We start from the raw sequence: 15730 nt of genomic DNA, 5'->3' as shown, positions 1-15730 counted from the left end.
TTTCTCCGGGAAAACTCTGGAAACGTGTTGTTTCGCCTCTGCCTTTCCCACTCTGGGCCTTGCTCGCCCGCACTGCCACAGTTTGGGAAGCTGCATGCGATTTTGTTTTCCTCCCCCTCCGGCTGCACTTCGGCCCCCGGCCACACTGCCTGAAAATGAAGTTTACTTTGTCCATTCGCATTATTCTCCCTTCTCCAAGCTCGACTCTTGCCGTTGAAGGCGTATATTAAACAATTACGAGAGTCACCTCTCTGGAGAATGGAAGCTTGTGGTGCATATATATATGTGTATATAGCGAGATTAAATATATGTGTATGTATGTACGTCTATGCACGCATGCATATGTGTACATACATACAGATATACGTATTCTTTCTGTTACGGTAAAAGGAGAAAATAAGCGTTACACATATTTAAGAAGACTTGTTTATAACAAAAGTTCACATATACACATAAAGCAAAGGCTAGAACACAGTAACATATTGTAGACCGGTCACTGGTTGACTAACGCTCACCGTGGAAAATGCAAGTCATTTGCAAAATCAAGGTCGGAAAGGAAGGGGGGAAAAATATAAAGAAAAAAAAAGAATTTGTTTATGTAAACTTCGATTTTCTTGCAGTGCAAATTGTACGGTTAAATACTGTCTACATCAAAAGGGAGAGCTTTTCCGTTCTCTTTTTTTTCTATTTTTTCCCTTTTTTTCATATATTCCTACAGGGGATCCACAGAAAATAAACACAGCAGCATGTGCCAACACCGAGCGACATTCCACAATGCAATCTGCCTTTGTGTGGCGGGAGGGGGCTGCGGAGGGGACCCGAGGTTGCTGCCCCCCCCAACTCCCCCAACCTTTCCCATCTCCCCTCCCGCCCCCTCCCCGGCCTGGCAGCGCCGGATTTTGTCTCCAGAGGGCAAAGGAGTTTAGTGCGAAGAGCTTCGCCCCGCCGATGCCCAGCCGGTGCCTGCCGCTGCCCTACCAGTACCTGCCTGCCTGCCTGTGCGCGGTACTCACTCCACTCCGGTGCACGGGCACTCGCCTGGAAAGGTCAAAATCCAGCATCGCACCCGCTACCGTCTAAGGGATAGTCCGGTGCAGGTGCTTTGTCTGTCTGTCTGCTGTGATTCGCGCTCGCCCTCTCGCTCGCTTTTTGTTTTGTTTTTCCTTTTTTTTTTCTTTTTTTTTTCCCGCGTTTTTGTTAGGTTTTTTGTTTTGTTTTTGTTTTTTTGTTTTTTGTCTTTTTTGTTAAAGATAGGAGAAAATGAAAACAACAACAACAACAAAAAAGAAAAACAAAAAAAGAAAAAAGGAGGACAATCAAAAGTTGGGGGAAGGAGGAGGAGAGGAGGAGGAGGAAAAGGAGGAGAAGGAGGAGGAGGGGCCGGGCGCCCCCGCCGCGAGTTCACTGCACGGGGGTCTGCACCCCGTGGTGCGGCGGCGTGTCCCTGCTGGCCCCGTACACGTCCTCGGCTCCCGGCAGCGTCCCTCCCGGGGGAGTCATGCGCTTCTCTTTCTGTCTCCTGTTACAAAACCACACTCTCACCACCTCCTTCTCCAGCTGTAGGCTGTCCGCGAGCGAGGTGATCTCCTGGGCGGAGGGCTTGGGGCACTTGAGGAAGTGGCTCTCCAGCGCGCCCTTGACGCTCACCTCGATGGAGGTGCGCTTTTTCCGCTTGCGGCCCTGAGCCGCGATCTTGTCTATGCTGGTGGGGCTGCCCGAGGAGGAGTCCGCCTCCTCCAACCACTTGTTCAACAAAGGCTTCAGCTTGCACATGTTCTTGAAGCTGAGCTGCAGGGCCTCGAAGCGGCAGATGGTGGTCTGCGAGAAGACGTTGCCGTAGAGGGTGCCCAGCGCCAGCCCCACGTCCGCTTGGGTAAATCCCAGTTTGATGCGCCGCTGCTTGAACTGCTTGGCGAACTGCTCCAGGTCGTCCGAGGTCGGCGTGTCCTCGTCCGAGTGCGGGTCGTGGTGCGGCGGTGGCCCGGGCTGCGCGGCGGAGGCGGCAGCGGAGGCGGACGCGGGGCCGGCCGCCCCGGGGTGGGGGCCGTGGGGCGGCGGCGGGTGCTCGGGGCCGTGGTGCGGCGGCCCGGGCGGCCCCGGCGGCGGCTCCTCGTGGGCATCGCGCAGGCCGTGGTGGTGCAGCGCCGGCTGCGCGGCGCCCAGCATGCCGTTCACGGTGAAGCCGGGCGGCTGCGAGTACAGCAGCCCCGCCTGCGCGCCGTTGGCCGCGGCCATGCCGGGCGGCAGGTGCGCCGCGCCGCCCGCCCGCCACGCCGCCGCTGCCGCTGCCGCCGCCGCCGCGTGGTGCCCGCCGCCGCCTCCGTGGTGCACCAGGTGCGGCGCCCGCCCCGGCGGCGGGTGCTGCGGCGGCGGCAGCTCGTCGCCGCGCCCGCCCGCCTGCACCACCGCCGGCTTGATGTCGGGCTGGCCCAGCGCGCCCGCCGACCAGGGCGCCTCGCCGCCGCCGCCGCCTCCCCCGCCGCCGCCGCCACCGCCGCCGCCGCCGCCGCCGGGGCCGCCGTGGGACAGCGCCGCGATCCACTGGTGAGCGTGGCTCAGCGGGTGCCCGTTGCTCTGCAGCGCGTAGTCCGCCTGCACCAGGGCGCCGGCGTCGCGGTAGCCGCCGCCGGGCTGCATGCCGCCGGGCGGCTCGGCGTGCACCATGGGGGAGCCGGAGGCGAGCAGGCTGTAGTGGTTGGAGGCTGCGGTCGCCATGACTCGCCGAGCCGCACTGATCGCGCCGGTTAAAGGCGCCGCGCATTTGACAGCTACTTTTTCGCCTCGGGCGCCGCGCGGCGCCCGCGCCCCCCCGGCCCGCGCGGCGGGGCCCACTGCGAAGGCACGCGCGGCCGCCCCGCCCCGCCGCCGCACGCCATTGGCTCAGCGCGCCCTGACGGACGCGGCCGCTCTCGGCGACCGCCGCCGCCGCCCGCAGCCATTGGCGAGACCCGGCGGCGAAGCCCCGCCCACGGCCCCGCCCCTTCCCCGCCCTCTGGAACACAACTCCGAGGGGGAACCGGGCGCGGGGCGGTTACCGGGAGGGAGGCTCGGAGGGGGTTGGGGAGCCTCTGCCGCCGGCCCCGCCTCGGCCCGCCCCGCCGGGCCAGCGCCGCTCCTCTCCGCTGGCGTGAGGCTGCTACCGCCGGTCCGACCGCCGGCTCCTGTTGCGCGCTCCCGGCCGCGGGTCCCTCCGCGGACCTCGGCCCGACAGCCCCAACTTTCTCTTCCCGGCCGAGCGCACGCAGCCAGCCCCGCCGGCCGGGCCGCGGAGCGCCGCGTCCCCGGGGCGAGGAGAGGGAGGCCCCCTCCCTGCCCGCCGGGTCCGGGGAGAGCCGTGCTCCCCAGAGCGCACCGCTTTGCCGGGGGTGTCGGGGCTTCACACCTCCGCACCACCGGAGCGACATTGTTCCGCTTGTCCCGTGCCAGCGGTATCGGGTGCCTGCCGGGGGTCCGGGCAGGCGGATCTGCATCGGTACGGAAGAATTTGGAGGAGGGATGTGGGAGAGAAGAAAGGGGGAGAATGGAGAGAGAAAGAAAAAGAAAATAGGGAAAAAAAGAGGGATAGGGGGGAAAAAATATTAAAAAGAGAAGTTGCGGCCCGGACAGGAAGGAAGGAGACCCTGGAACTGGATCCGGATTTCCTAGGAGTGAGCAGCACCCGGCTGGCCTCCCTGGAAAGAGTTGGGTGCCCATTTCTGATCTGGAAGCCATAGCTTTGTCTCGTAATAACCCGCTCACGGGGGTAGGTGCGCGCCGCAGGCCCCCGCTATCCTCATCGAGATAATACAATAGGGCGGACCGGGGAATTTATTACTGCTAACAAGAAACAGCTTTCTTCTGCGAGTTGTTTATAAATCATCGTATTTAGCGTGAGCGCTGGAAAGGCTCCTTGCCTGGAAATATTCCTCTGCGTGGGGGTATGGAGGAGCGGGGGGATGGGCTTCCGCACATAAACATATACACAGCAGCAGCGGCATAAACAGGATATCCAGTGCCCTGAGACAAGGGGCGCAGCAGGAGTTACCTCGTTTCGTTAGTTTAGCGACGTATCAAGAGCTCCTTCTGCCGGGGGGTGGGGAAGGAGAAGGAGGAGGAGGAGGAGGGGGGATACTGACACAAACTTTGTCCATGAAAGAGTGGAGATTCTTCTTAAGGGCTTTTTTCTCCCTTTCTTGAGGTGCAAGCGAAGGGAAGAACAATACTGCCTGTTCTGCCAGTGTGGAGAGGAGGGAAGTCAGTGCCTCTGAAGTGAAGCTCTGTCTTTTGTTTCCCGTGTGGAAACAACTGGGCACCCAGGAATTTTATAATTTGATGCTCATTTTCCCGTCTCCTTCCTCCCAATTAGGTGTAGACCAGTGAGCTGAAACAAAACAACCGCGCAAGTCCGCAGCAGGCTTCCTCCAAAGCATCGTGGGGACCGTCTTGGGAGAGCCGCCCCGCTCCAGGGCCAGCCCTCCCGCCCTGCTCCCGGGGCGGCTTTCCTTCCAGCCCGCCTCCACCGCCGCTTCCAAAAGTTGGTGCGTGGACGCGACACGCGGGGCCACGCCACAGGTCATTTCCAGGGCTAGTTTTTCACGCGGGTGCCTCCAGGGTGCGGCCATCAGCCGCGGTGACTGCCCAAGGAAACTGCCTTGTGGCCCGGCCCCACGGCATGTGTGCGCCCCACGGGGAGCCGGTGCCCGAGGGGTGCCTGCAGCACCTCTCTCCCCGGCGAGGAAACGGGACGCGGGGGTCAGCGAGGTCCAGCCATCACTTTGCTTTTGGGGGAGAACCCCTCCAGCCCTGCTCCGGTCGTGTAACCCCCCCGGCCCTCCGTCCGGGCCGGGCGCCTGGCAGGTGATGCCTGCGATCACCGTCCTGCGTGCCCCTTTTTGCCCAGCGGCGGAGCTCAGAGGCTAACGGTAACCAGACAGTTACCGAAGTAGCAGCACGGCATTAGGAGGCGGACAAAACCTGAGCCCGGCAGCAAAGCCCCTCGCCATCCCTCCTGCTCCCTCCTCGGCGGAACGCACGCCCATGGAGTCGCAGCTGGGAGCAGCGAGGAGCGCGGCCGGTGCATTCAGAGACGCCGCAGACTCCACCTCCTCGTCCTCCCTGTCATTGTTAGCCCTGTCATTAATACCGCTCCTTAAGCATCCTTCGCGCCCGTCTCCCCCCGGGGAGGGGAGAGCCGGGGAGCTAGCGCCCGACCGCTGATGCCCGCCGCGGGCTCCGGCGGCCTGTCGGGTCCGGGGCGCTGGAGATGTGAAAGAGACAGTCATGCGGCCCCTTTCTGGCGGAGCTGACCCCGCGGGATTAGAGGTCTCACCAGCCTTTCTTTCCTTTTCTCTGCTCGCATAAAAGCAGGTTGAAGGTGATGCGGTGTCTTGGGCAGACACTGCAGTGTTTTGATTCAGCTCAGCCCTTTTCACTGTTCAAAGCAGCTGTTCAAATACTAGGGCTGCTTACTTTGACGTGAAGAAGATTTTCAAACAACCCCAAAAGCTTTGAACTGACAGGCCTCCTTGATATCTCCTTCATTGCAGTGCAGCTACTCGAGAATATTCGCTATAAAATACATAGAGCGCCACTTCACTGGAGCTCTCTCCTGGCTGGGAGGCGAGGTGCTGCATACACATCAGGTGCATGCAGAGGGACACTGGCGGGCCCCGGGACACCCCGGCACCCCACGCCCGGCCACCCGCCTCATCTCCCGGGGGTCCCTAGCCCGCCACCCTCCTCGGGCTCCTGCAGCGGGCTCCGGCGTGCGAGGTGCGGGGCTCCCTGGTGCTTCCACTCCCTGCGTGCCGGAGAGAGAGCTGCATTTCCAGTAGCAAGACAGGAGCACGGCTCTTTCCCAGCTAGCCTCAGCTCCCGGGCACCGCTCAGCAGCATCCCGGCTCCGGGGGCTGGGACAGCGCTCCGGGTGCTGCGTTCCTAGTGTGGACAGCATACACAGCATACATTGCATCTGCCTGCTCTGTTAGAGGTGAAAAGCTTATTTGAAACTCTGGTCTCCAAGCCTTGAGATATATTCAGGCAGCTGAAAGGAAAGGGGAGGGGGGGGGGGGGAGGGGATCCCCGCGCCTCCTTTCTGCGTCTCTATTATCTTCCCATTAGATGTTGTTTTAGGAGGAAATGCGCCAGGAGTGCAAAGACACGGCGAGTCGCTCGGAGAATTGCTGGGTGCAATAAACGTGAGGCTCCCGGTGCTCCCTTTAAAGGCCAGCTTGGAAGATTTGTGCTTATTGCTGGGGCGCATTTAATGCACCTTTTGTGAGATGGGATTGTTTTGATCTCTGCTTCCCTTTTAACCTTTCTCTACGAGGTATTCAAGCCTGAGCTTTCGTGTGGCTCTTTCCAGTGTTGCTCCAAGGAGTCTGATTCGGTGGAGAGACCCAAGGCATGAATGAAACTTCAACTTTAAGGGCCTGCGGAGAGACAAAACTGAGGCCGGGGCTTCACAAGTGATTGCTTAAAAAAAATCCAATCTACACAAAGAGGCAGCTGGCTGCTTTAATGAAAACTGCTTAAAGCTGCAAGAACCGCAGCCTCAGGGATGTATTTATAAGATGACTCAAAAGCTACACTTTCAAGTTGCTTCTCCTCGGGGTAGATATAACAAACACATTTAACTAAGAAATCTAAACAAAAAGGACAGAAATTGATAACTTTGATTGCACAAGCTCACATTACCCATTGAAATTAAAATCTGCCATATAAATAGATTTCTCCACCTATCTCTAGAGGAAAGAAATTCTCTCCCCCTGCACATATAGATATACATATGCACACGTGTAATACCATATACATTTTTGCCCTGCTAGAATACTGATTATCCCAGAAGATAGAAAGAGGTAAAATTAAAAAATGAGCGAAAAAAGTTCTGGTAAAGTTTGCATTAATGTTCATTTCCAACATTCCCCACAACTCTATTCTTCCGGCCACTTCATTCATCTGAGGCTCTGCTATTTTATCTGCTTCACTGTTTAAACTAGTCGGATATAATGTTCTAAGTTCAGTATTTGAAATTAAATTATTTGAATTCACGGATATTAATCTTTTCCCTTCATCCTCCAGTTCTGAATCTTGTCATTAAAAATGATCCACCCTTTGTAGTCCGCAAGTGAATATTTTATAGACAGATACCGCTATGAAGACTTCTAACACAACGTCAACCAGTCAGACTTAGCTGTTGCAGGGATTACTTTGAGTAATTTATCAAAGGCAGGCTGCTAAATTTTGAGTAGTGAATATGAGGCCTTGGGGGGGGAGGGAGGGGGGGGTGGGTGGGAAAGAAGCAGAAGAAGCAGGAGGGAGAAAAAGGGAAAAAAAGGGACAAATTCCATCAGTCTACGAGATAAATTCTGGTTGGAGTTAATGCAGCTTGTTTATTGAATTCTCGCAGACAGACCCAGATGCGATTGGTGCTGCGGAGTTTGGAATTTAGTGCTGGGAAGCCGGGCTGGGAATGACCGCCCCGCCACGGAGCGGGAGGGCGTTTCTGCTGGCGGGGAAAGCAGGTGAAGCTGTCGGAGAGGGGAGAGGGGAGGCGATCCGGCCTCTCTGGCGCGTGAAAGAGGTTTCAGTCGGGACTTCCCAAAGCCTGCACTGTCCAGAGGAATACGGGACGGAATATAACAACAGAAGGAGTAAAAAAAAAAAAAAACAAAACAAAAAAAAATAAAGCGAAATAAATTGAAAAAAAAAAGAGGGAGAGAAAAGTGCCCACAGCTTTCTCTGACAAATCTAACAGTTCCCTTTTTGTCTCTTTCGTTCAGTGATCACGCCTGACGGAGACAAGCAGGCACCCTGGGAAGAGCTCGGATAAATCCTGTCCCTGCTTCACCGGGGGACATGAGTCTCCCTCCCCGCTTCCAGCTTTTGGGGAACTTCTGGGCGCAGCTCCCCCTGCCCTTCCAAAGCGCCTTCCCTTTCGGCCGCCACTGCCCTGCTCTGCCGCCCCCGGTGAAAGGCAGAGGTCGTGCCAGGCCTGAGGTGCTGGTTCTCGCCGTCGAAGAGGCGAGCTTGGGCGTCGGGACCCTGCGGGGTGCTGAGCAGCGCCGGGGCTGCGGGGGGGGCCCGGTCGGCCCCTAACACGGACAGGGGGCAGCCCCCGGCATCACCCCTCCGCATCACCTCCTCCAAACCCTCGCACACACACCCTCCACCCCCCCAGGCAGGGCAGGAATCTCCGGCCCCGCTGGCAGAAGCGGGGTCCCCGGTTGGGGGTGACCTGTGTATCTCCTTCTTCCCCCACGGCAGGGGGACCACGGCCCGGTCCCGGGGGGCCTGAGCGTGGCCCGGCCGCTCCGAACAAGGATTTACGCAAGAGCCTGCCCCGGAGTGGGAGAGGGGAGAAGGGAGGGAGCTGGAAACTTTCTTTTGCTGGTCGAGGAAGAAGAGGAGCGAGGCGAGCAGGAAGGCTGGGCCATTGTCCACACAGAGGGTGCATTTTTGTCAGGCTGGCGTTGGTTGCTATAGTGAGGAGGGAAGGGGAGAGAGAGAGGAGGGAAAGGAAAAGAAAAAAACACCCAACCCTAAACCAAACAGAGGACCACAGTTCGCCTCCCTCCGCTCTCCCGGCTCCAGCCGGCAGCGCTGCCAGCTCCCAACCAAAATAAGAGCGCGGCCCGGGCCGGCCAGGGCTCCCGGCGGGGCGAGGGGCCTCAGCAGGCTCGGCGGCCCAGGCTACAGCCCCCCGGCCCCGCGGAGAGGAGAGGAGCTGCTATGCGCATCGTCTTGCACAGCCCCGCACATCCTCCGCCGGCCGCCTGCGGGGAGCAGCGGGGTCGGCCCGGAGGGATCCGAGCGCTTCTGGCTGCAGACAGCAAAGCCTTAGCGCTGCGGGACGCCCCGAGTCACACAGCCCAGCACCACACCTGATCCAGCTCCTACTTCCGCGGCCACAGTGGCTTCGCACCCTGCAGAGCATCGGTGGCACTGATCCTGACACCAGCTGCGTGGGGCTTTGTGGGGAGGGGTTTGGGTTGGTGGTATTTTTTTGTGCCTAAATAACTTAAAGGGGGGGAGGAATAACTTCTTCTGACGCTAATGAACAGCTCTTTAATTTTAAGAGACTCTTATTTTGCAGCAGTGTTTTTTGTTGCCTTGCTATTGAACTTTGAAAATAGTGTGGCGGGGGGAAGGCAGTAATGAAGGATCTTGAAGGCTTAAGATTTAGTTAAGTGAGTGACTCAAGATGGCACAAAGAAAGTTACTTAGTTACTTAGTTAATTGAGAATTATTCACCTTCTGGGATCGGCGCAGCAGTTTGTTGCGATGACAGTGCGAACCTGGGGCGGGTGGAGGCAGGAGGCAGCAGGGGAGGAGGCAGATTTCACTCGTTGTTGTTTTTTTTTTTTTTTCTCCAGGACAAGTTAAATTGCAGCTGAAGGAAAGAGGTCAGTATCTTTTCAAATCAATCTCTCTGTCTGTCTGCCTCAGTCCCCATCTATTCCCTGTAAAGGGAAAAGCTCCAACTTTGTTTCTCCATCTGTTCTGTATCATCTGAAATCGACAGTTCTTTAGATTGCATGCACTTTTGCTCCCGATGAAGTGAAACTTTAAAGGTGTACAGTCACTTATCTGAAATAGGGAGAAAGGGCGAGCCGTCTCTTCCAATCTTAGAGGAGAATTGTTCTCTTCCCATGCAACTGTTAATTCTCCCTCCCTCCCTCTCTCTCTCTCTTTTGGGTCTCATTTTCGAATTGTAGTTGACAAGTTTTATTTAAAAAAACACTTTACAAGCCACCACTTAATGCATTATTCACATTTTTTAAAAAATGCTTGAGAGAAATCACGTTAATGAAGAGAACATTTGTAGTAATTTGGTGATAATTATCAGAATCACCAAATATTCGCAAAGGCTTTAACGTTACGTGTTGGAAGAAAAGCAAAACACATTACTTTAATAGTCTGATATGCAAACTATGGACCATTCAATTACATGGCTTAATAATGCATACATGATGTGATCTTGTTATTGGGATAGGAAGGGCTGCAGTAATTCACTCCAAAGACCAAGTGTGCTCTTACATTCAGTAAAATCCATTGCCATGGATCAGGGGGCCCTGCCAAACTACATTTAAGAGAATAAAAATTAATGACTGAGAATTTGAGCGTTAAATTAACATTAATTATATGACCTGCCTGCTGGAAAGATTAAATTTCTTACGCCCTAATTAGATAACGTCTCCTCATACATCAAACAATTTCCATTTCCAGATTTCAGGATTAAAATGCAGACTGGAGAGACCGGGCTCGTTCGGTCACCGGCCGCACCGAGCGCTCCAGGTCCGGTTCCGCTCCTCGGGGCTCGCCGGGGGCTGGCAGCGAGGCCGGGAAACGGCTCCGGGGCAACCTCTTCTTTAACTCGGATGCCTCTCACTCACCTCCCCGGCCGGGGCGGGAGAGCGCGGAGGGTGCGCGGGTGCGGGGTGCGGGAGCGCCTCTCCCGGGGGTTGCAACCACGCTGGGCCTGGGTCCCCACGCTGACCCATGGGCTGCCCCTGCCGCAGGGTAGGGACACAGAAGCAGCGCTCTGCTCCCGCTGCACGAGAGAAACTAATTCGCGTTTAATTGCTTCTCTCAAGAAGGAAACCTCAGCGGTTCCCCCACGCAGACACGCGCGTTCCTGCCCGTGAGGAAATTGGTGAGAATCACCCCCCTCCCCTTCCTCCTCCACTCCTCCAGATCCGCGGTCAGCCACGCGTATGGGCACCCCACGCAGCACCAGCTGCTTGCGCTCTTCCGACACCCCCTTCTCCCCCCTTATCCCTCCCTCATCCTGACGGCGCCCGGGCCATGGAGCGGACACGGGTGTGTGTGGCGGGGCCGTGCCATCGGCGGGGCCAGGCAGCTCGGTTTCAGGGCTTCGGGTTTCAGGGTTCTAACCTCGACTTTCTGCAGGGGAAAATAAATTAAAAAAAAGGGGAAAAAAAAAAGAGAGGTGGGAGCATGTGCAGGGAGCCTGTGGGAGAGGGGTGCGTGGATGTGCACCCGTGGGATGGAGGATGTTGGGGGCTGCCAGACACTGGGGCAGGCAGCATCCTGAGCTTGGTAGTGGGATGCTGGAGGCGTCTTGGTGGTCTTTCTTCGGGTCCTTGTTCGTGCTGAGCCTCCAGGGAAGCTCCCGAAGAAAAGTCCAAGGAAGCCAGGATTACACCCAGCACTACTATTCAGAGGCTGTTTTGAGAAGAGGAGGACTGCAGTGGAGATGGGGTGGCCTTTGGTGGCTTCAACAGTTAAACACAAAGGTCATGGCAACCCCCTCCCCACTGCTAGAAAGCTGAGAAGAACAGGAATCATAACATCATAAGATGTTACCTTGTTCTCACTTCATCCCATAGTACCAGATAATTGCTTTTTCAACTGAAACTGAGTTTCTGTTATTGCGATGTTGCTGCTCCTCCCTGAGCTTCAGCATTTGTCTAAAACAAAAATTAGATAATCATGTCTTGTCTATTAGAGTCTCTTGCTCACTTTCTGGACTGGAGTGATAACCATTCACGTTTAATGCTATGTTAAGTAACAGCTTCCAGAAACTGAGTAGGTGAGGAGGCTGTGGGGGAGATAAGAGGAAATTGTCTTGTTCTTGGGCTACATCCCTGAGTTTCGGAAGCACCTCTCCTTCAGGTACGAAGCCTAGGCCATGTGGCCAGACCAATGCTAAAACCAAGGCACCCCAGGGAACTAGGATTTCTGATAACACCCAGATATCTGTTACTTTAAAAAACAGACACCTTTTATTTTACATTTGATGGCAAATAAAGTTAGATTGACAGGGGGTAGGGTTGCTGAGGGCAGTGGAAGTTAGTAGCATGCAGGCAGCCTGTGAACTTGAATAACATCTCCAGCAATGTATCCACACTCCAGCAGCAACAACCTCCAGCCAGAAACAGTTGAAAAACACATGTAAAGAAAGCAGACCCAGAAACAACACAAAAGAATATTGTGGCAAGCGGCAAACAAACATGGCAGCTTGCAGAACTCCTGCTGCTTGTCACTCCTTCCAGCTTTACAGCAACTGTTTCTGTAGGAGGTTACTTTTTCCCCTGGTCAAACTCTATGTCTGTCCTTCCATCTCCTCCCATCAGCTGAAAAATGTGTTGAAGAGGGCAGAAGCGAGTGGGTGATGTTGTGAAGTTGTGGTCTTCAACTAAAATACACCTGAACTTGGCTAGTTACCTAGTTATTGCACTGGGACTGTAACAGCCTGTTCATTGCAATAACCTAATAAATGGTCTAGAAGTTATGTATTGAAAGGGGGCTGCAGCTGACATGACTGTTTCTTCCCTGAAAATGCAAACGTGGATGTGGTGGGATGTCCCTTTCCCTGTGCTGTGGTGAGTGATAGCTCAAGGTTTAATTTTAAATATAAGCAGTCCGGCACATTTTCTCATATTCATGCAAATTGGTGCTTTAAAACAAGCTCAATCACTCTTGTTTCAAGAGCAGGGTGGGCAGGAACCTCAGCTTGAGCACTGCTACAGTGAAATGATGGTGCACTTCTGCAGTGATGCTTGACTGTCTGGGGGTGCTGACACTGGTTAGAGCAGCAGGGATTTCTCTGCTGCTCCCACACACAGCCCGTGAAAGGCAATCAGTCTTTGCAGGGAACAGCTCAAATAATTCATGTCCCATAATAATTGTATATTCCTACTAAAGTGATGCCGAACAGTCGATTCTTCAAGAAAAAAGATTTGCCCATCACCCTAGACAATTGCTAATGTGTTACGGATCTAAAAAGAAATCCCTAAAACCCCATCATGGCATGTAAGTATGGACAAATTAGTGATGATTCCCAAACATGGCTGAAATGGGAGGTTCTCCGCACGTGAGCTGGGCGGTAGAAAGGAGCCTGTAACCCTCCCCTGTGCCTGCTAGACCCTTCATATTGTGATGACTGGTTTGTGCAACTCCCCTTTCTTCACTTTTGTCTGCTGTGCAAACATATGGTTGGTGTTTCCTTAGTAGGGAGCCCCCAGCTGAGATTGCACCTGTGGTATAGTCAACAGTAAACACAACTAAAGAGAGTTAACCTACTTATGTGCACTTGAGAGAGGTGAGTTTACCCACTTTTATTTACTGCTATGCCACCGGACTGCGCTTCAGCATAAATTGGCTCAAGGAGCCTTGTTTTAGCAGTCATACAAAGAACCGGCTTCTTAGTGATGCTGTAACTCAAAGGTGTGCAAAATCACTGCCTAACTGGGAATAAAATTATCATAAGCACAATTATGCTTGTGCTGAAAGGACAAGGTCAGAAGAGAGAATCCAAAATGTCAACAAGAGTAGTTCATGATGGATTGTCCCAGACAAAGCTGTCCGATGTTATACATCACAAAAAGTTAAAAGATGATGTAATTTATATGTTAGACTCATTGTCAATTCACACCAGAACTCGAGGAACAGCAAAATCAGTTGTAGTACTTTCAGCCATATGGCACGTTTTGGGATGTGTGGTGAGGGTGGTTGGCAATACGTGATTTTTATCTTCAGCATGTCAGGAAAGCATTTTCTGAGCTGACAGTAGCTTTTGCATTTGGCACCGATAATCCTGGGGGACCCCGTGTCAGTCTGCTTTCCCGTCCTTGGCTTCACAACAACTTGCTCTACTCTTAGGTCTTTATGCAGCCAGAAGGGTCTTTGAGTAAGCCCTTCTGCTCCAGAGTTTTGGCGTTGATTGTTCAAACCTCTTGGGGTGGTGCATCATGGTTAGACTGAACTACTCAAGAACAATTTGGTGGCATTAGTGGCTTCTACCAGATCTCAGATGTTTCTTGCAGAGCTTCTTGTGCTCCTCCCCTGATATTTCCTTTCTTCCTTTTTGTTATAGCCACCTTTTACACTAAACCAACATACTTCTTTAGTAAACATCCACAAAAGTCTGGTCAACATCCAATGTTCACATATTGTTTTGGAAGAGGTCCGTGTTCATGACTACTGAAAAAGAGAAGTAGGAGATTAAAACATCACTCTTTTGTTTGCTTCCAGTCTAGATGCATCCTGGTCTTCAGAGGCGGGAATGGAAGAGCTGCCTCTTGTTGCAGCTGCCTGATATTTCTATGAAAAAAAATATTGATTATAAAGTTTATAGATTGTATGAACAAGGGCAAAATCTTCTGTTGTTACCCAGATCTTTAGGAGTGTGAACAAAGATCTTGGCATTCAACTTCCAGGATGCAAAGAAAAGCAGTTATGCCAGTCAAGTCAAGTTGAAAAGGGTCTGGAAAAAGCCCAGGTTATATGTATGCAGCAAAGCAGCAACAGACGTATTTGAAGGTTCTCCCCTCCCTGAAAAGCCTTAATTTGTTCCCTTTTCTGAATGCACTCAGGCACCCTCAGAGTGCTGCTGGAGATGAGCACAGGCTGCACCTTCCCCTCCTGCCTTGTCTGTGCTGCTTCCTGGGAGACTTGCTATTGGCAGGCACATGGGCCAGACAGAACTCCCTGGCACAGAGGTGGAGGGGAAGGGATAGCGTGAAAAAAGAGAACATGGAGGCACAGATTTTGGTTCCCCTCTGGAAGCTGGAAGGGGGAGAGAAACTATGACTTGGCCTTCAGATTAGGAGTGAGAGCTGAAAATGAGAAAAGTGGAGTAGGAATGGTTTAGCAAAGAAATTAGAGCTGGGTGAAGAAGGCACCTGGGTCTGAGGACTGGGAGGACGATCCTGCTGTCTGAAAGAAAAGGAAAGCTTAATGAAGGCACTCCAAGTAAGTGAGAAGCTGTGTGGAGAGCTGGAGTACCTAGGACTGGCTGGGTAAAGGAGTCTCAGACTTCTTGATCCATAAAGGAAGGACTGGGACATGGTGGGAAAGCAGGCACAGGCACGATTTTCATCTGCAGTGGAGCAAAGAGCGAAGTCCAAAGAGCGGGGAACAGATTGAGAGGGACTGGCTTCAGGTGGAGTAAGTAAGAGAACTGTAAGTCTCTTGGACTTTGCATTGGACCATATTTATTGTCTTAGGTTAACCTGAAGAAGACAAGATCATAGACAGTGATTTTTGTTTTAATGCAATTTGCTATTATGTTACTAAAAAAAAAAAAGGCACATGCTACATATATATATAAAAATATACATATATACATTTATTTATTCAGAGACATACAAAGATGGTATCTGCATGCTGGGTGTTAGATGTGATGTGGTAAAAATGATAATTAAATTGCTTAGGATCGCCATAAGCCCTTTACCTCCCATGTGTTTGCTGAGGGTACAGAAAAGAGACCAGAACAACGCTTTAGGTAAGATACCTAGAAGGAGGCTGAAGCTCAGTGTTGCAATGCCTAATTTTCAGATACCTGGATTTCCAAGGGAATCCTCAGTCTGTAACAGCACTCCAAGTTATTGCAATTACAATCGTGTTAAGTGGGCACGTCTGGAGGGGCATGCTGGCTGGCCTCAACCTGCTGATAGAGAATGGTAAACAATGGCAGTTGCTCTTCTCTTATCAAGAATTGTTCTTTTCTCTTACCCCGGTGGTTTTGGAGAGCAGGATGCAGGCAGCAAGTGTGAGGATCGTGTCACCTAACTTGAGATGTCTGCAATGCAGGGACCATTTGCAGTCATCAGGAGGCACAGCTCATCTGCTGTGTCTGCTCTGGGATGAAACACAGTGCCTAGGGTAAGTAACTCAGATATAGCTGACTACACCGAGGATGCTAAAGTTAAGCAAAATTAATGTGACGCCTTAGTTAAAAAGCTAGGTGTTTCCAGTGATAAATAACAAGCTTTGAGGATGTAAG

At 53.3% G+C, this 15730-nt stretch overlaps 1 protein-coding gene across 1 annotated transcript; it reads right to left on the bottom strand.

Moving 5' to 3' along the window:
• Positions 1–1368: 1368 nt before the first annotated feature.
• On the bottom strand, positions 1369–2715 carry POU3F2 (POU class 3 homeobox 2). Its single transcript, XM_034060987.1, has one exon. The coding sequence runs from the start codon at positions 2713–2715 to the stop codon at positions 1402–1404; it is 1314 nt and encodes a 437-aa protein (XP_033916878.1). The 3' UTR covers positions 1369–1401.
• Between the last annotated feature and the right edge of the window lie 13015 nt (positions 2716–15730).

Source organism: Melopsittacus undulatus, chromosome 3, assembly GCF_012275295.1.
Source record: "Melopsittacus undulatus isolate bMelUnd1 chromosome 3, bMelUnd1.mat.Z, whole genome shotgun sequence".
Taxonomy (NCBI): domain Eukaryota; kingdom Metazoa; phylum Chordata; class Aves; order Psittaciformes; family Psittaculidae; genus Melopsittacus; species Melopsittacus undulatus.
Note: the sequence above shows the minus strand (reverse complement) of the source record. Positions and strands in the feature narration are given on the sequence as shown.

Coding starts and splice junctions, on each gene's coding strand:
- POU3F2 (XM_034060987.1), bottom strand. CDS start 2,715: ATGGCGACCGCAGCCTCCAACCACTACAGCCTGCTCGCCTCCGGCTCC.